This window comes from Anguilla rostrata, chromosome 2 (genome assembly GCF_018555375.3).
Source record: "Anguilla rostrata isolate EN2019 chromosome 2, ASM1855537v3, whole genome shotgun sequence".
Taxonomy (NCBI): domain Eukaryota; kingdom Metazoa; phylum Chordata; class Actinopteri; order Anguilliformes; family Anguillidae; genus Anguilla; species Anguilla rostrata.
The window spans coordinates 19,932,806-19,953,377 of record NC_057934.1 but is presented as its reverse complement, the minus strand read 5'-3'; the positions used below and the strand labels follow the sequence as shown (position 1 = coordinate 19,953,377).

At 41.8% G+C, this 20,572-nt stretch overlaps 2 protein-coding genes across 2 annotated transcripts; both read left to right on the top strand.

The window, feature by feature from the left end:
- Positions 1–2,525: 2,525 nt before the first annotated feature.
- Positions 2,526–20,487, top strand: LOC135247536 (GTPase IMAP family member 8-like). Its single transcript, XM_064321080.1, has 4 exons — positions 2,526–2,724; positions 5,067–5,876; positions 18,742–19,551; positions 19,933–20,487. The coding sequence occupies exons 1-4, from the start codon at positions 2,703–2,705 to the stop codon at positions 20,295–20,297; spliced, it is 2,007 nt and encodes a 668-aa protein (XP_064177150.1). The 5' UTR covers positions 2,526–2,702; the 3' UTR covers positions 20,298–20,487.
- Positions 11,527–16,114, top strand: LOC135247542 (zinc-binding protein A33-like). Its single transcript, XM_064321089.1, has 2 exons — positions 11,527–11,843; positions 12,844–16,114. Exons 1-2 carry the CDS (start codon positions 11,822–11,824, stop codon positions 13,398–13,400), a joined length of 579 nt encoding a protein of 192 aa, XP_064177159.1. The 5' UTR covers positions 11,527–11,821; the 3' UTR covers positions 13,401–16,114.
- Positions 20,488–20,572: the final 85 nt, after the last annotated feature.

The window sequence follows — 20,572 nt, the reverse complement described above, 5'->3', positions numbered from 1 at the left end:
GTGGCACGAAGGGGACCTACACAATATTAGGCAGGTGGTTTTAATGTTGTGGCTGATCAGTGTATGTATGCTTTATTACACTGGGTGGTTGTTCTATTGCTTTGCCTGACTTTTGCTGAAGGGGGTGCTCTTGCCCCAAAGTTTGGCACAGATGTTCCTATATGTTTCCCTGTATTAGCAGCGAATAACCTTATAGCCTTGAACTGTGACTTTTTTTTTTTTTTCTTTTTAAGATGGTTGCAGCACTGCAAATCCGTGCAGCTTTAATGAAGCTTTAATGAAGTGAAGCACAGGCGGATGGCAGACGTTTCTTCCAGTGACCATAGTCTGTTAGCTGATTTCCCCCAGTCTCTGGAAGCTCTCCATCATAGTAACACTGTCACTGTCCTCCCACAGATTCTTTAGACGCCACAGATACTCAGCTCCAGTGTTTCCATCCATCCTCTCTGGCTCTTATATGGAGGAGTTTCCAGTACAATACAGAATGTCCGTTAGCATAGTCTGTTAGTCTTGCCCTTGGGCACACCCCAGTATGACCTTTCAGATGATTCCTGGAATTGGGATGTTTTGGCTTCAAGAGCAGGGAGGCAGAACCTTTCAGAGTTAAGAACAGTTGAGTATCTGGTTGGCCTAAAGAGTCTGTGATCGTCGCCAGTGGACGAATAAATCGTAATGTCACTGGGAGGAGAGAGGTGGGAGATTCGATTTTTAAACGGTGCGCACTTGTATTCTGTATGTACTTTTGCAATTAAAGCAAATGTTATTTTAAAACTGCAATTTCAAATTTCAATTTGCTGTTTACTGTGTAAATATTTTCTTGTGTGTTTGCTGTGTCTCTCTGAATGATTATCCCCACTGTAAGATGCATAAAAAAACAATAAAAATTCACAAAAAATAAATAAATGTAACATGCCTGTATGAAGTATGTGATCTTCCAAATCAAACTGGTTGTATTTGCTTTGGTTGGTTTCTTGCTGAACCTACTGTTAGCTTTCTTCGAAAAAAATAAATATATGAATAAAAATACATTTTAAATAACTTAAAACTTATAACTATAAAAATAACAACATCATGTCTTAAAAGAGACATTTATGCTCCCACTTAGATTAATAATTGCCGATAAATAAATAAAATATCAGAGATTTGATTTTTCATATTTATATAACGTTTGTACCCAAATTATATAGAAATGTGACAATGGGAGGTTATGAGCTCCTCTCTGTCGTTGCCTGTAACTGGGCCCTGATCCCGGAGTGCCGCAAGATCTTCTGCGGCGCCCAGCTTGAGGGACTACCTACTGACAGCATCAGGTTCATGTCATCCGTTCTTTTGTTGTAACACCATTCTTTCGTTGTTAGACCCTGAGTGAGACGCATTGTGTTTCATGGATTCAGTGACATTTCCCATTGTAAGTTATGTCTCTCCCTTATTGCCTTGCTATTCCGTGCTAATAAATGGGTTGAAGGCCAGTTCTGAGTGTCATCATTCTGCCAACACCGTTCACAACTATATTGATGTTATGAAAGAAAATGTCACTAATTTAGTTAAAATTCTTCACACATATATTATAACATGGCTTCACATACCACTAGATATCATTCAGTTTCAAGTGCTTGAATCACATTGTATATTCATGGCGTAACAGCATGTAACAACAACAACCTTTTCAAAATTAAACAGGATCATTTTGGATAACGCAGCTCAGTTCTTTGTCTTCTCTGCATGTTCAACGCGTTTCATCAAAATGGTCATCATAATTAAAATATTCACCTTTGACCGGTTTTACTTCCTTCATTGTTATATACATTATGAATACATAAGTCTATGAATAATACACGCAGGTGGGGAAAAACATGTTTGTATCACACAACATGTCACTGTAAGAAGATAATGTTGTTTGCATACGTTTTTAAGGTAATACACAACACTGGGGCACGTTGGAACATTTTCACATCCGCCACTTTCTGCAAAACTGTAAGAAACTGGTAAGTGCTGGAAGCTGAAAATCTAGTTTTGGTGTCTTTTTGTAGCTAACAGACATATGTACTATACATATAGCAAAAAATAGTAATAAAACCCAAATAATTTTTAAATAAATAAGCTTAACTAAAAACGTGCCCCCGCCCTCCCCTGCTCCAAGACCAGTGCTACAGACCCGGTCTGTAAACGATTACCTTGCCCTCCAAGTCTTTACTGCCTTATACAACGAAGGACGGTTATAACTGAAAGTTTTTTTTTTTTACACACCTCTTGTTAATACTTTAAGGCCATGGACGATTTGAAGCTATTTGAAAACTTGAAAAAATGATGGTGAATGTGATTTACATACATGGTTTAGCGGCTGTCTGAAAATTATTCGTCTGTATCAGCAATTAAGTTAACTGTTTGCCAGACCTTTCGTGGAATTGTTCCGTTGACAAATCTGCTACCTGGCGTGGTTTGTGTCTATGAGCAGGAAGCATCTTCACTCTGTATCAAACATTAACTACAGTATATTACGTCTGCGTACCAGGATGTCAAAACTAAGAAAACACAAGTAAGATGTGAACTGCGGCGAAAGTCGGCAATGGCGCATACATTTTGACAAGTCTCTCAATTTCAGCGTTTCCAGTTTGGTCCAAGGACACTGCATTAAGTAATGTGGGATCATTTTTCGTTTTCAACTGGTTAATTTAACGGACGAGAACAGACAAGAAAAAGCAATGTCGATGTTGCATCTTCAAGGTAAGGGCCACGAAAATACTACGCCATTTGGAGCTGACACGAATGCGCCGAAAGAGGTTATGGTGCTTTCACACCTGTACCTCGTTTGGTGTGGATTAGTCGAATTTATTTTCCAAGTTCGGTTCGTTTTGACAGGTGTGAAAGCTCCACCAACACTTGGGTGCGCACCGAACAAGCGAAGTCTCGGTCCTCTTTCAAGTTAACTTTGGTGTGGTTCGATGCTGATGAGAACACAATTTTACAGTGGTCCGGATCAAAAATGTTATCCGGACCAATTATAGGAAATGTAGGCTGTGAATTGTGAATATGGTGAATATTGTAAACTGAAGGAGAACATACAAAGCTCCATTTTATCTGCAATAAAGTGAAGCAATTAGCTGCGGTTGCGGGTGCACTTTGACCGAAATGGAGATCAAGTACCTTATAAAATATGGGCTGATGACTACGTAAGGCAGCAACTGGAGAAAACCTTTTAAATGCATCTACGTTTATGACATATTCAGAAGCTGAGCGAGAGAGAATTCGGTAGACGCGGCGAACAGTGCCACATAATTTAATTGCACTGAATTGATTAGCGAATAATAATTATAATGCCCTCTCCTTCTTGGCAATTAGCGCGTATCAGTACCGACGAACCGAGGAGATTTACTGAACTGATCGTCTTTGGGACAATTGTATTCTCGATTTTGAACGAACTCAACATTTGAGCTTGCCTTCTTCTCAGCCCTCTGAGACCCAGACATTGATATAATTAATTGAAAAATAAATTCAATTACTTTTTTGCAGCTCTTAACCCTCCTCCAGGGTTCGGGTCAAATCTGACCAATTTACAACTTTCCTAAATTATAAATATTCTGTTTTTCATCTGATTGCCTCAAGACCTTATGTTTTCCTCCAGACTAGGCATTTGAACATATAAAATTGCTGATCACCACTTTCATTGATTTTTGAGTGGTTTAGTCAACTTTGTCACACCTGTGGTGTTCCGGGGTTTAATATGACCGCCATAGGAAATGAATGGGTAAAACTATATTATGTTCATCCAGCAGATGGCAAACATCCCAATACACACACCCACAGATCCACAACCACAACCCCTCACCCCCCACCCATCTGCCCCACACCACTAGTTGAAGACATTGTTTCACATCTTAACAAGGCGTTAAACAAAATTTGGTGATGATTTATGGTTTTTGTGTTAATATAAGAGCAGTTGAAACAGACCGGCCAAATTTGGCCATGAACATTATAATAAGGGGGGGGGGCAACGAACACTGGAGAAAGGCTAAAACCTTTTTTTTAAATTTAAAAAAATTTACCTCTTTTTTGTTATGGTGCAAATTTCTGAACATGCTGTAAAATGCAGCGTTGGGCTTGAGCGGTAGCAGAAATAGTCATTATGCTTCCCGGTAAAAATACTCAAAGACACAATAGTGCTAGTTTTAAAGCTCAAACTTGATATGTCAGTTGTGATAACATAACAAACACATGTTCAACTTTTATTCTTATTTTATTCTTTAACTCCTCAAATAATCATATTGTTTGTCTTCATATGTGTCCATGTCTCCCTGTTCAGTGTGATAGAGGAGGATGCAGTTCCTGTGATCTGCAGAGGCAGACATCATATTTGCAGCTACTTTTTCTAAATCCAGTACTGCAGTGTTTGCAATATCCTCATGTTGTCTTCACTGAGCAGTGTCCAACCTGTTGCTGGATTTTCTATACTGCCTTGTGTGCATGCTGTTCTCAACATATAATGGTGACACGATAATTAAGATATTCCTTGGAGCACATGGGTAATGTAAAGTTTAGGGCTATGCATCTTGATTGTGGGGGTGGGGGTGGAGGGGGGGATGGTGTGGCTTTTAGGAGGAAGGGGAGGTCTAGTGCCTAGTCACCCATCAGCTGATTACAATAGTGACACAATTGCAAGATATACATTGGAACTCTTGTAAAATTGTGGGCTAATAGGCTTCAAAAGTGGTAAATGTAAAGTTGCATGCATACAGATGTTTTAACACTTTTCCATAATTAAGCAAACCTGTGAAATCTTTATACATGGCAGATTAATATACATTTAAGCTTTTGGCAAGCACTCTTATCCTGAGCGAATTCCTCTGCTTTAAAAAAAAAACAAAAAAAAAACATACAATTTATTTACACACCTGGAACGCATTTTGGGATAAATAACCTTTGCTGAAAGGTACAGCAATGGTGACTTCCTTGAGAATTGAACCTGCAACCTTGCGCTGCAAAACCAGTTCCCTAACCATTATACTACCCCACTGTCTCTGTAAGTAAAGTCCTCAGCACTTACAGCCATGTCTCCTTCTCTCTGACAGAGGAGCACCCCCAGCTCTCCGAGCTGAGTCTGGTCCTTCTGGGAAAGAGGGGTGCTGGGAAGTCTGCTGCGGGGAACGCCATATTCGGGAAAGATGAGTTCCGCGGGAATGAAGGGGTGTCGTGTGTGAAGAGACAGGCGGAGGTGGCGGGAAGGCGCGTCACTGTTGTGGACACTCCAGGGTGGGACAGGGTCAGTGCCTTTCGCACGTCTGAACAGGTGAAACAGGAAATGACCCGTAGTGCATTCCTGTGTCCTCCGGGACCCCACGCTGTCCTTCTGACCATCCCTGTGGAGGAACTCCCGCAGAGGGAAAAGAAATCGTTGAAGACCCACATGCAGCTGCTGGGAGAGAGGATCTGGAGACACACTTTAGTGCTGTTCACCTACGAAGAGGAAATGGAGAGGAGCGCCATCGAGGAGCACATCAGCAAAGAGAAGTCTCTGCAGTGGCTGGTGGAGCAGTGCGGCTACAGGTACCATGTCCTGAACATCGCCAAGGACTGCTCCCGCACCCAAGTCATGGACCTGTTCGGGAAGATCGAGCAGATGGTGGCAGAAAACCGCGGCGAGGTCTACCTGCCCCAGGTTTACTATGACATCATAGAGAGCGCAAGGCCAAAGGAATACACCGAGCTGAGACAAGAATATGACCAGCGTGAACTGCAACTCAAACAGAGCTGGAGAAAAGAGGAAGATGAGTATAAGGCACAGATTGAGAAGCTTAAGAAACAGGTTGACCAGCTAAACACAAGAGAAACAGAGATTAAACCAAGGAAGAGGAGTGGCAGTCTCGACACCCCACCCGACGGTAAGTATCAAAACATGTATATATATATATATATATATATATATATATATAATATCTTCTTCTTTCGGCTGCTCCCATTAGGGGTCGCCACAGCGGATCATCCGTTTCCATCTCTTCCTGTCCTCTGCATCTTCCTCTGTTGCACCAACCACCTGCATGTCCTCCCTCATCATGTCCATGAATCCCCTCTTTGGCCTTCCCCTTTTCCTCCTGCCTGGCAGCTCCATTTCCAGCATCCTTCTCCCAACATACCCAGCATCTCTCATCCGCAAATGTCCAAACATCTCATTCTCGCCTCTCTCACTTTGTCTCCAAGCCGTCTGAGCTGTCCCTCTAATATACTCATTCTTAATTTTGTCCAACCTTGTCACTCCCAATGAAAATGTTAACATCTTCAACTCTGCCACCTCCAGCTCTGTCTGCTGTCTTTTTGTCAGTGCCACCGTCTCCAAACCATACAACATAGCTGGCCTCACTAACCTCTTGTAGACCTTCCCTTTCACTCTTGCTGGTACCCTTCTGTCGCAGATCACTCCTGACACTCTTCTCCACCCGCTCCACCCTGCCTGCACTCTCTACTGTATATATATATATATATATTCAGTGTTTAATTGCATTAATTCATATACTGTTTTAACACATAAAAATGTCGACAAGTAAAAACATCATACATAATGCAGACAATATCAGGCATCATTATTCCTTACATACACAATATGATGGCTGTACCTGCTGCTGTTCTGAATGTAAGTGATTTAAAGGTAATTTAAACTTGTCTTGATGGGCTGCTAGGTGGCTCATTCTGCTAAATTACTGTTCCAGTGCACAGATGGGCCCCATCTAGTCTTGTCTGTGCCAATACAGACTGTGGTTGAAAAAGGGCTTGTATATGTAACTTTAATGTTCTGATGCTTTTGTGCTTGTCAGTGTCAGCAGAAAAAGCAGAGAAGAAGGAAGCGGAGGATAGCGCAGGGCTGAGGGTGGATCTGGAGACCGTCAAACAGGGATACAGAGAAGAGGCCATGGCCATTGTGCAGCACTATGTCAAGCCTATTCTAGTCTTTCTGGCGGCCATAGTGGGTGCAATATTGGGATCCGTAGCGGGGTCATTTAGAGGGCCTTATGGGGCGGCTGTTGGTGTTCCCATTGGTGTGCTTGTAGCGCTTCTGCTAGCATCGTTAGTGAGAACAGAGGCCAGAGCTGCGAGAGGTACTCCTCCCAGTGTGGGGACTTGCAGCAGCCCAATTCAGAGAGATCCACTACAGGGCACACTTTCCACTGCACACAGATGAGGGGGGCTCAGACCAACACCAGTAATAGACCAGAGAACTGTGTGTGTGTGTGTGCGCGCGCGCACATGCGTGTGTGCATGTGCATGTGTGTTTATGCGTGTGCATCTGTGTGTATGCAGAAGATGTCGTTTATTTTGTGATTGTGTAAATAGTGCCACAGAAACAACATCAAAGTCTATTTTAAAAAGTCATACAGGTACACTTTACACCTCCCCAACCACCGACAACCTTTGATCATGGAAAGTGTGCTTATAGATACTTTGTGGCGACTACTTCATTCTGATAGTAAGGTTCAATGTGAGTGAGGTTTAGATTCAACAGGGCTGGCTGCAATCAGGCCTGGCTGTGCTCAATCAGTGGAATGTAATCATCAATTAAATTTGGTTAATTGGTTGATTTAGTGACTGAGGGGGCAATTACTTTTTCACATGGGTGATATGGGTGTTTGATAACTTTTTTATTAAATGAATGATGTAATAATTTAAAAATGTTTTTGTGTTTACTCAGGTTCTCTTTGTCTAATACTACATTTTGTCAAATGATATGAAACCATTCAGCATGACAAATATGCAATAATAGAGGAAATCGGGGGGGGGGGGGGGGAATACTGTACTTACAGCACTGTTTGTCAGTGGTTGATGGCCAGGGAATTTTTCATGCCTTTGTGGGGTGTGGTGGGTTGGGTCTTGAGCGATCTATTCTGTAAAAATATGTATTTTTTAAGTTTTATTCTTTAGAATTCATGGTGTCATTAGGCTGGCAGTGTAGTATGACGGGTAAGGAACTGGTCTTGTAACCTGAGGGTCACAAGTTCGATTTCCGTGTAGGACACTGCCGTTGTACCCTTGAGCAAGATATTTACCTGCATTACTTCAGTATATATCCAGCTGTATAAATGGATGCTATGTAAATGCTATGTAGAATGTTGTGTACAGTAGGTTGCTTTGGATAAGAGTGTCTGCTAAATTACTGTAAAGTAATGTAATTTGTCTTAACAGACTCCAGAGCCCATCAAAAGCCTAGAACAAGGGTTCCCAAACTCGGTCCTAGGGACCCCCTTGTGTATGCTGGTTTTCATTCCAACCCCAGTCGCAATGACCTTTCAGATGATACCTGAAATTGGAATGTTTTGCCTTCAAGAGCAGGGAGGCAGAACCTTTCAGTGTTAAGAACAGCTGAGTATCTGGTTGGCCTAAAGAGTCCGTGATCGTCGCCAGTGGACGATTGAATTGTAATGTCACTGAGATTCGGTTTTTAAATGGTGCACAGATGTTTTACTCATATTCTGTATGTAGTTTTGCAATTAAATGTTATCATTTTAACACTGCTATTTCACATTTTAATTTTCTGTTTACTAGGGAAATTATTCTTGTGTGTTTGCTGTGTCCCTCTCTGAATGATTATCCCCCACTGTAAGATGCATAAAAAGCAATAAATGCACAAAAAATATATAAATATAACATGCCTGTGTGTGTAGTATGTGATCTTTCATAATGAAATTGGTTGTATTTGCTTTGGTTGGTTTCTTGCTGAACTTAATATTAGCTTTCTTGGAAAAAAATAATTATAGAAATAAAAATACATGTTAAATAACTTTAACTGTCTCTTTCAAGAGATGAAGATGTAGTAATCTTTATAGTTTATATAAGTTTTTTCCCACTTAGAAAAATAAATTTGTTGCCAAATTGTCAGTAAATAAATAAAATATCAGAGATTTGATTTTTCATATTTATATATAACGTTTGTACACTAATTATATAGAAATGTGACAATGGGAGGTTATGAGCTCCTCTCTGTCGTTGCCTGTACCTGGGCCCTGATCCCAGAGTGCCGCAAGATCTTCTGCGGTGCCCAACGCTGATCCCGAAGAATCACAGGGTCTACTGGATCGTTTTGTGAGTCTGCTGGGGTTGTTTTTCACTTTAAAATAAGCACCCAGTTCAGACAACGGAGACCAGGGCAGATGAGTGAAGTCTGTGTCAAACTGTTTTAATTGAGTAACAGTGACTACCAGCAGACTCTGAAGTTCTCCAAGACCAGGGCTACAGACCCAGTCTGCAAACAATTTACCCTGCCCTCCAAATCTTTACTGCCTTATACAACGAAGGATGGTTATAACTAAAAGTTTTTTTACACACCTCCAGTGAATATTTTAAGGACCTGGACGATTTGACGCTGTTTGAAAACTCGAAAGAATGGTGGTGAATGTGATTTATTATGGGTGTAGTATTGCAGCAGAATTATTTGCAAATGCGTGTGGAGAGTTGTGTAACTGTATCTCAATCAGTGTGTGCGTAATCAGATTTGTACACAGATCTGTAAATGCGTACATAAATCAGTAAATGCGTACACAGATCAGTAAATGTGTACACAGATCTGTAAGCGTACACAGATCTGTAAATGCATACATAAATCTGCAAATGCGTACACAGATCTGTAAATGCATACATAGATCTGTAAATGTCCATATTACATTACATTATAGGCATTTAGCAGACGCTCTTATCCAGAGCGACGTACAACAAGTGCATAGGTTTCAAGATGTAGAGGCGCAAAAGAAACACTAGAGTGAAGTAAGGATCGTAGTGCCAGAAGTGACCACATCGATCAGGACTCCAACCCTGTAGAGTAAGCTTGTTCAGCAGCAAGAATCCTACCAAGTACAAAGTACAAACTAGCACTGGAATCACACCTAATCATACAAAAACAATCCTACCAGATACACTAACATAATCAAATTATCCTAGCTAGGTACAATGAGCTGAACTATAGGCTAGGGAGGGGTGGGGAGAGGTGCAGCCTGAAGAGATGAGTCTTCAGTCTGCGTTTGAAAGTGGTGAGATTCTCTGCTGTTCTGACCATCACGGGGAGGTCATTCCACCAGCGAGGGGCCAGGACAGACAGCAGACGGGAGCGGGAAGTGCAGACGCGAAGAGGGGGAGGTGCCAAGCGTCCAGAGGTGGCAGAACGGAGAGGTCTGGCTGGTGTGTAGGGTCTGATGATCCTCTGAATGTACCCTGGTGCTGACCCTTAGCTGCCTGGTATGCAAGCACCAAGGACTTAAATTTGATGCGAGCCATAACAGGCAGCCAGTGGAGGTCAGTGAGCAGGGGGGTGACATGGGAATGTCTGGGGAGGTTGTAGACCAGACGCGCTGCAGCATTCTGGATGAGCTGCAGGGGTCTGATGGCGGATGCTGGCAGACCAGCCAGTAGCGAGTTGCAGTAGTCCAAGCGGGACAGGACCATCGCTTGAACCAGGAGCTGGGTTGCGTAGGTGGTGAGGAAGGGCGGATTCTCCGGATGTTGTACAGGAAGAACCTGCACGTTCGACTCACCGCCGTGATGTTCTGGGAGAGGGACAGTCTGTTGTCCATCACCACTCCAAGGTTTTTTGCGGTGGGTGATGATGACACCACAGTGTCCCCCAGGGAAATAGAAAAGTCAAGAAGGTTAGAGGATGGAGCAGGGATGAAGATCATCTCCGTCTTGCCTGGGTTCAGCTTAAGATGGTGGTTATCCATCCAGCTCTGGATGTCCCTCAGGCAGGCAGAGATGCGAGCAGAGACCTGAGTGTCAGAGGGCGGGAAGGAGAGAAAGAGTTGGGTGTCATCGGCATAACAATGATAGGACAACCCATGGGCAGAGATTACAGGACCAAGAGATTGGATATCATTAATTACAACTGAGGTGAGCCTCTCAATTGGCTGTCTTTTTACATGTGATTTTTACTACATTTCTGCCGTGGCAGAGATCGAGAAGGGTCTGTCTGCAGCAAGCTGGGGAAAATCCACCAGGAGGAGATCCACGGAGAGGACGGGAAGCACATGACATCCATGTAGAGGACCCATAATCACATTAGTATGCACTCACATAGTGCTGTAGCGCTGATAAAACTAAACTTGGTCGGTTTGATTCCCCAAGAAAATATTGCCATTGTACAAGCTGCTTGACTGGACAATGTCAGCAGCCTGGATAATCAAGTTGAAAGGCCTCTTTCATCCAGAAATTTTAACAGGGCTCAAAAGTGCTCCCATTTTAGGAGCATTTGCTCCTGAAAATGATGTGTGCTCCCTGGACAAATAATCTAGGAGCACGTCTACTAATTAGGATGTATTAAGTTCACTCCTAATTTTTTCTACTTCGGAGCACATGTGCTCCAAGGAAAAAAAATGTTAGCATAGAGCTCTGTTTAACTAACTCAATCTGTAATCATAAACTATCAATGGTGTAGTATCCACAATGAATATATTTTTTTAAATCTTTTAAATGATCTTTTATTGAAACTCTTGGAGTGTTTAAGGCGTGGCTTAACACAGGGCTGTATCGTCTAGAGTCTAGACTGTAGACAAATGATGAGCCTAGATGGACTGAATGGACTGTTCTCATCATTCTATATGATGAGTCGTTGTGTATTCTGATATTCGAAAGTAACTGTCTTTTTGTCTTTTCAGAAGTTCAGCCAGACCTCAGTGAGGTATGTAATGATCATTATGTCAGTCACTGGTGTTGTGACTCCTTCCCCATGGCTTGAGTGACTCCTGCTTGTCATTGCAGAGCCCAGTGCACACTGCAGGATCCGGAGCTGCTCTCAGGGGTACTAATAGATGTGGCCAAACACCTGGGCAACCTGAAGTTCAGAGTCTGGGAAAAGATGCTGGAGATGGTGCAGTACAGTGAGTATCTAGGGAATGGGGCTGCAAAGGCGATCATCATATAATAGTATAGTAATTTAATATAATTCTGCATATAACCTTGGTAAATAAAATGAAATATACAATGCAGTCTGGATGCATTTTGACCTGATATGCATTTAAGATGACAGTGTTCACTCAGTATGGATGTATATACCCTGAAATTTAAGCTGATAATATACACTTTAACCTCATATTTATTGTTTTATTTCAAATCCAATGTGCCAGTGCATTACAGAGCAAAAATCACAAACATTCAATTCACATGTATCCTCTTAAAGGATATGACACTGAAAATGTTTCCAAAAATATAAATCAGTGAAAATTGAAAATGGTATAGGAAACAAATGCATGTTTTTGGAAATTTTGCAGAATCCCCTGCTTCTTCCAGGTATCCCCCCCCCCCCACCACCACCACCACCACCCATGAAAACAAACAAGCAAACAAATTAATTAATTGAAGCATGGAAAGCCTTGAAGACCAATAAATCACAGGAGTACATCATAAGTTATTTACGGGTATTTCATGGGATCACTGGTGTACTGAAAGATCTATTTGCAGAAGTTTGATCTTTCTGGGCAGGGCTGAGGTTTATTGTTCAAAATGTCTTGGCCCACAGATGCAACAGGTGCAAGACAACCTTATAACATGAAAGATCCACCACCATATTTCACCATATTTCACCATAGGTGTGACACCCTTTTCAACGTGAGCATCCTTCTTAAGATTCCAAATCCGCAGCTGGTATGCCTGGCCAAAAAGCTCAATTTTGGTCTCATCTGACCATAGTACCCAGTTCCAATCAAAGTTCAGCATTTCACCCCTCAGTTGAGATCAGTTATGGTCAGATGAGACCATTCACAGTATGTGTATATGTTTATGTGCCATATATGATCAGATGGGAACATATATATGCATATTATTTTTGTTTATTGGCCGCTTCATATGGATCTTTTCCATTTTCACTCATTTATCCTACAGCTCCTGTGACCTTGGACCCAAACTCTGCACATCCCAGACTTTCTTTGTCTGATGACCTAACCAATGTGAGATACGCTGACATTACACAGCCACTTCCTGACAACCCAGAGAGGTTTAATTACTGTGTGAACGTGTTGGGCTCAGAGGGGTTTACCTCAGGGAATCACAGCTGGGAGGTGGACGTGAAGAACAAACTTCAGTGGACCATAGGAGTGGCTAAAGAGTCTATCGGCAGGAAGGGACAGGTCACATGCAGCCCACTGAGGGGATACTGGGTTCTGTTGCTGAGGGATGGTGATCAGTATTACTCGGCTTCTGGAACACACCTCACCCTTGAGAGGAAACCCCAGAAGATCAGAGTGGAGCTGGACTATGACAAGGGAGAGGTGTCCTTCTTCGACCCCAGTGACATGTCGCATATTTACACTTTTATAGATACTTTTACAGAGAGGGTCTTCCCATATATATCTCCCTGTGGAAATGACGATGGCAGTAACCCTGGAGCTCTGCAGATATGCCCATTGAAGGTTTCTATAACAGTGGTGCCACTACAATGATGCTGTTGTTCAGAGTGATATCAGAAAAAAATATTTACTGGGATGACTGTCTATTCTGTGTCCAGATTTAAATCACTTTTGAAGACCAACCTTTCCAGAATTGTTTTTAAATTTTCTGTAATTACATGTATTATCATACTTGGCTGTCGTTATTTGTTTTGGTTTTCCTATTTTGAAAAATAACAGAAATAAATAAAATCTCTTTGATGCAAAGCACTCTGCGAACAGACTGTTGAAAGGGACTATATAAGTCCAGTCAATCTTTTATTATTAAAAGCAATTAATTGAGTGTGTATAGCAAAACAAGTAAGAAGGGCAGTTAGGAGCTCCTGTAAGGTAAGAAACAATGATTAACATGGCAGTTAATTTGAACTTAAAACAGATAAGGCAAGGGAACTGACTGCTGTTAACAGTTAAAGAAGGCTTAAATCACGCATATTAACAATTAGTAGTATTAGTGCCAACAAGAAAACAACAGCAAACAATGTGAATTACTTGGAACTGACATGAATTGCTAATGTTTAGCCAGACAAAAATGCAAAAAAATGGCTTCCTATTAATTTCTGTTGTATAACATAACACAGAAGTTGAGCTGCATTGTCTGCATTGTCCTGCCCCAATCCCCGCAACACACATGTGCACACACACATAAAATCTGTTGGATAATTCAAGAATATTTGTTTTGTTGTTTTTGCAATGAACCCTTGAATATTTTAATTTCATTTGCATCATGAATTCTGAATTCAAAGTATTCAGCTGATATTATGCATGTGAATGCTGGATAACGTAGAACTTCTGTATACATTTTAAGAAAGCTGTTAGCCATGTCACGGGTCACAAATCAGTGCCTTTGGTTTGTAGGTAGTGCATTTAGTTTTATGGAAGGCTGGAAGTTTGTATTTACCAGTTGAACAATTATAATATCCCTTGAGCACCGGCTTTAACCTCCAAAGCTTAATTAAATATCTGTTCAAATGGCTCATTTCGGAAAAAAAAAACCAAGCATAAGCTCTGTCAAGTGACCGTAGGTCTGGGTGTGTGTTAAGCAGGCAGACTTATGATGATGTGAACTGAACCAACACTAAAGAAACTTGTGTTTTCACATCTGTTATGAGCCTGCACAATATTTAAAATCTGTTACAAGTTATTTTTACAAGCTCTGCCTTACAGATATACCCAAGCCAGTATGCATTGACTTATGTATTTTAAGCATGTTTTAGATATATTTACTTTATTGGACTGGGTTGTTGTTCTATTGCTTTGTCTGACTGTTGCTGAAGGGGGTGCTCTTGCCCCAAAGTTTGGCACAGATGTTTCTATATGTTCCCCTGTCTCAACAGTGAATAACCTTATAGCCTTGAACTGCGATTTTTTTTTCTTTTCAAGATGGTTGCAGCACTGCAAATCCGTGTAGCTTTAATGCAGTGAAGCACAGGCGGATGGCAGATGTTTCTGCCAGTGACCATAGTCTGTTAGCTGATTTCTCCCAGTCTCTGGAAGCTCTCCATCATAGTAACACTGTCACTGTCCTCCCACAGATTCTTTAAACGCCACAGATATTCAGCTCCAGTGTTTCCATCCATCCTCTCTGGCTCTTATATGGAGGAGTTTCCAGTACAATACAGAATGTCCGTTAGCATAGTCTGTTAGTCTTGCCCTTGGGCACACCCCAGTATGACCTTTCAGATGATGCCTGGAATTGGGATGTTTTGGCTTCAAGAGCAGGGAGGCAGAACCTTTCAGAGTTAAGAACAGTTGAGTATCTGGTTGGCCTAAAGAGTCTGTGATCGTCATGAATGAACGATTAAATCATAATGTCACTGGGAGGAGAGAGGTGGGAGATTCTATTTCCAAATGGTGCGCAGCCTTTTTACTTGTATTCTACATGTACTTCTGCAATCAAAGCAAATATTTGAATTTTAAAACTGCAATTTAAAATTTTAATTTGCTGTTTACTGGGTATATTTTTTCTTGTGTGTTTGCTGTCTCTCTGAATGCTTATCACCCACTGTAAGATATATATATATATTTTTTTTTTAAATGCACAAAAAATATGTAACTGTAACATACCTGTGTAAAGTATGTGATCTTTCAAAATGAAACTGGTTGTGTTTGCTTTGGTTGGTTTCCTGCTGAACCTACTTTTAGACTTGTAACTAGAACAAAGATTACTAAGATATTATGAAGATCTACTAATAAATATCGTCATCTCTTGAAGGAGACATTTATTTACCCACTTAAATAATTTGGTTGCCGAATTGCCAATAAATTAAAAATCAGAGATTTAATTTTTCACATTTATATAACATTTGTACACTAATTATAAAGAAATGTGACAATGGGAGGTTATGAGCTGCATTTATATAGCGCTTTTATCCAAAGCGCTTCACAATTGATGCCTCTCATTCACACACACATACACACACACACCTTTGTATTGTTGTACTTGAGGACTTCCCATTGACTTATATTCATTCCGTAACCTCTAACCCTAACCCTAACCCTAACACCAACCACTACATGCCTAACCTTAACCCTAACCTTAACCTAATTGTAACCCTAACCCCAACCCTAAGTCCTAACCCTAAAACAGCCTCTTGAACTTGTGGGGACCAGCAAAAGGTCCCCACCTTGCATAGTTTTCCTCATCTTTCTATCCTTGTGGGGACATTTGGTTCCCACAAAGATAGTAAAACACACACACACACACACACACACACACGGTGAAAGGTTGCCATGCAAGGTACCAATCAGCTTGTCTTGTTCAGAGCAGCAACCCTCCAACTGCCAGACAACCGCTCTTACCTCCTGAGCTATGTCGCCCCCTAAAATCAGCAACCAATTCAGACAACGGAGACCAGGGCACTGTTTACATTTAGTAACAGTGACTACCAGCAGACTCTGAAGTGCTGCAAGACCAGGGCTACAGACCCAGTTTGGAAACGATTTACCATGCCCTCCAAATCTTTACTGCCTTGTACAATGAAGGATGATTATAACGGATTTTTTTTTATTTTATTTTTTTTACACACCTCCAGTGAATATTTTAAGGCACTGGATGATTTTAATCTATTCGAAAACTTGAATGAATTATGGTGAATGTGTTTTACGTGCATGGTTTAGCGGCTGTCTGGAAATGATTAGTCTGTAACAGCAATTAAGGTGCACTGTTTGCCAGACCTTTCGTGGGATTGTTCCGTTAACAAATCTGCTACCTGGCATGGTTTGTACGTCTGTGTGTCGGCTGGCCAGTAGGAGGCATTTTCACTCTGGATCAAACATTAACCGCAGTTTACGTACCAGGATGTCAAAACTAAGAAAACGAAAGTAAGATATGAATTGCGCGGAAGTCGGCAATGGCGCACAGGCCTACATTTTGACAAGTTTCTCGTGCCATATATAATTTCAGCGTTTCCAGTTTGGTCCAAGGATAATGCATCAAGTAATTTGCGGTCATTTTTGGTTTTCAACTGGTTGATTTAACTGACGAGAACAGACAAGAAAAAGCAATGTCGACGTTGCATCATGGAGGTAAGGCTACGAAAATACGCCATTTTGAGCTGACACGAACCTAAAGATGTTATAGAGGTTATTCTAATGGTGCTTTCACATCTGCATCGTTTGGTGTGGATCAGTCGAACTTATTTTCTAAGTTCGGTTCGACCTGTATCAAACACTTGGGTGCCCACCGGACAAGCGAACCGTGCTTCGCAAAACACGTCTCGGTCCTCTTCCAAGTTAACTTTGGTGCAGTTCGATGCTGATGAGAACATTATTTTACAGTGGTTCGGATCAAAAATGTTATCCGGACCAATGATAGGAAATGTAGGCTGTGAATTGTGAATAAGGTCAATATGAACTGAAGGATAACATACAAGGCTCCATTTTATCTGCGATGAAGTGAAGCAATTAGCTGCGCTTGCGGGTGAACTTTGACCGAAATGGAGATCAAGTAGGCTACCTTATAAAATATGGGCTGATGGCTACGTAAGGCAGCAGATGGAGAAAACTTTTAAAATGCATATGCATTAATGACATTTAGTCAGAAGCTTAGCGAGAGAGAATTCGGTAGACGCGACAAACTGTGCCACATTAATTCGACTGAATTAATTAGGGTATCAGAACTACATTGTCCTCTCCTTTTTGGCAATTAGCGCGTATCAATAGCAACGAACCGAGGAGATTTACTGGACTGATCGTCTTTGGGACAATTGTAGTCTCGATTCTGAACGAAGGCAACATTCGAGCTTGCCTTCTCAGCCCGTGAGACCCAGACGTAATTGTAAAATAAATTCAATTGCATTTTTTTTGCTCTTAAAACCTTGTTGTAGGAAGCCTCTGACGTGGAATGTGTTGGAAAATTACCTCTTTTTTGTTATGGTGCAAATTTCTGAACATGCTGTAAAATGCAGCGTTGGGCTTGAGCGGTAGCAGAAATAGTCATTATGCTTCCCGGTAAAAATACTCAAAGATACAATAGTCCTAGTTTTAAAGCTCAAACTTGATAGTTCAGTTGTGATAACATAACAGACACATGTTCAACTTTTATTCTTACTTTATTCTTTAACTCCTCAAATAATCATATTGTTTGTCTTCATATGTGTCCATGTCTCCCTGTTCAGTGTGATAGAGGAGGATGCAGTTCCTGTGATCTGCAGAGGCAGACATTATATTTGCAGCTACTTTTTCTGAATCCAGTACTGCAGTGTTTGCAATATCCTCATGTTGTCTTCACTGAGCAGTGTCCAACCTGTTGCTGGATTTTCTATACTGCCTTGTGTGCATGTTGTTGTTCTCAACATATAATGGTGACACAATAATTAAGATATTCCTTGGAGCACATGGGTAATAAGTTTAGGGCTATGCATCTTGATTGTGGGGGTAGGGGGGTGTGGCTTTTAGGAGGAAGGGGGGGTCTAGTACCTAGTCACCCACCAACTGATTACAATAGTGACACAATTGTAAGATATAAGATGTGGGCCAATAGGCCTCAAAAGTGGTAAATGTAAAATTGCATGTATACAGATGTTTTAACACTTTTACATTATTAAGCAAACAGGTGAAAGCTTTTTACATGGCAAATTCATTTACATTTAAGCTTTTGGTAGACAATCTTATCCTGAGCAAATTCCTCAGCTTTTTATAAAAACATACAATTACACACCTGGAAAGCATTTTGGGATAAATAACCTTTGCTGAAAGGTACCGCAATAGTGACCTTCCTGACAATTGAACCTGCAACATTGCGTTGCAAAACCAGTTCCCTAACCATTATACTACCCCACTGTCTCTGTAAGTAATGTCCTCAGCACTTACAGCCATGTCTCCTTCTCTCTGACAGAGGAGTCCCCCCAGCTCTCCGAGCTGAGACTGGTCCTTCTGGGAAAGAGGGGTGCTGGAAAGTCTGCTGCAGGGAACGCCATATTCGGGAAAGATGAGTTCCGCGGGAATGAAGGGGTGTCGTGTGTGAAGAGACAGGCGGAGGTGGCGGGAAGGCGCGTCACTGTTGTGGACACTCCAGGGTGGGACAGGGTCAGTACCTTTCGCACGCATGAACAGGTGAAACAGGAAATGACCCGTAGTGCGTTCCTGTGTCCTCCGGGACCCCACGCTGTCCTTCTGACCATCCCTGTGGAGGAACTCCCGCAGAGGGAAAAGAAATCAGTGAAGACCCACATGCAGCTGCTGGGAGAGAGGATCTGGAGACACACCTTAGTGCTGTTCACCTGCGAAGAGGAAATGGAGAGGAGCGCCATCGAGGAGCACATCAGCAAAGAGAAGTCTCTGCAGCAGCTGGTGGAGCAGTGCGGCTACAGGTACCATGTCCTGAACATCGCCAAGGACTGCTCCCGCACCCAAGTCATGGACCTGTTCGGGAAGATCGAGCAGATGGTGGCAGAAAACCGCGGCGAGGTCTACCTGCCCCAGGTTTACTATGACATCATTGAGAGCGCAAGGCCAAAGGAATACACCGAGCTGAGACAAGAATATGACCAGCGTGAACTGCAACTCAAACAGAGCTGGAGAACAAAGGAAGATGAGTATAAGGCACAGATTGAGAAACTTAAGAAACAGGTTGAGGAGCTAAACACAAGAGAAACAGAGATTAAACCAAGGAAGAGGAGTGGCAGTCTTGAGACCCCACCTGACAGTAAGTATCAAAACATTATATATATATATATATATATATATATATATATATATATATATATATATATATATATATATATATATACATACACATACACACACACTGTTTTAGCACATAAAAATGTCGACAGGTAAAACCATCATACATAATGCAGACAATATCAGGCATCATTATTTCGTACATACACAATATGATGGCTGTACCTGCTGCTGTTTTGAATGTAAGTGATTTAAAGGTCATTGGTGGGCTGGTGGCTCATTCTGTTAAGTCACTGTTCCACTGCACAGATGGGCCCCATCCAGTCTTGTTCGTGCCAGTACAGACTGTGGTTGAAAAAGGGCTTATATATGTAACTTTAATGTTCTGATACTTTTGTGTCAGTGTCAGCAGAAAAAGCAGAGAAGAAGGAGGTGGAGCAGAGCGGAGGGCTGAGGGTGGACCTGGAGACCGTCAAACAGGGATACAGAGAAGAGGCCATGGCCATTTTGCAGCACTATGTCAAGCCTATTCTAGTCTTTCTGGCGGCCATAGTGGGTGCACTATTGGGATCCATAGTGGGGTCGTTTAGAGGGCCTTATGGAGCGGCTATTGGTGTTCCCATTGGTATACTTGTAGCGCTTCTGCTAGCATCGGTAGTGAGAACAGAGGCCAGAGCTGCGCGAGGTACTCCTCCCAGTGTGGGGACTTGCAGCAGCCCGATTCAGAGAGATCCACTACAGGGCACACTTTCCACTGCACACAGGTGAGGGGGGGCTCAGACTAACACCAGCAATGGACCAGAGGACTGTGTGTGTGTGTGTGCGCGCGTGTGTGTGCGTGTGTGTGTGTGTGTGTATGCATGTGCATCTGTGTGTATGCAGAAGATGTAGTTTATTTTGTAATAATGTAAATACATTTTTGTATATTGTTAAATAAAGTAATATTTTAAAGTAATAATCTCGAAGATTTTCATTAAAATAAATGTCACTATCTATTGCCGAATTAGGTAACACAATGGTGATTGAGCCTATTATTATATTAA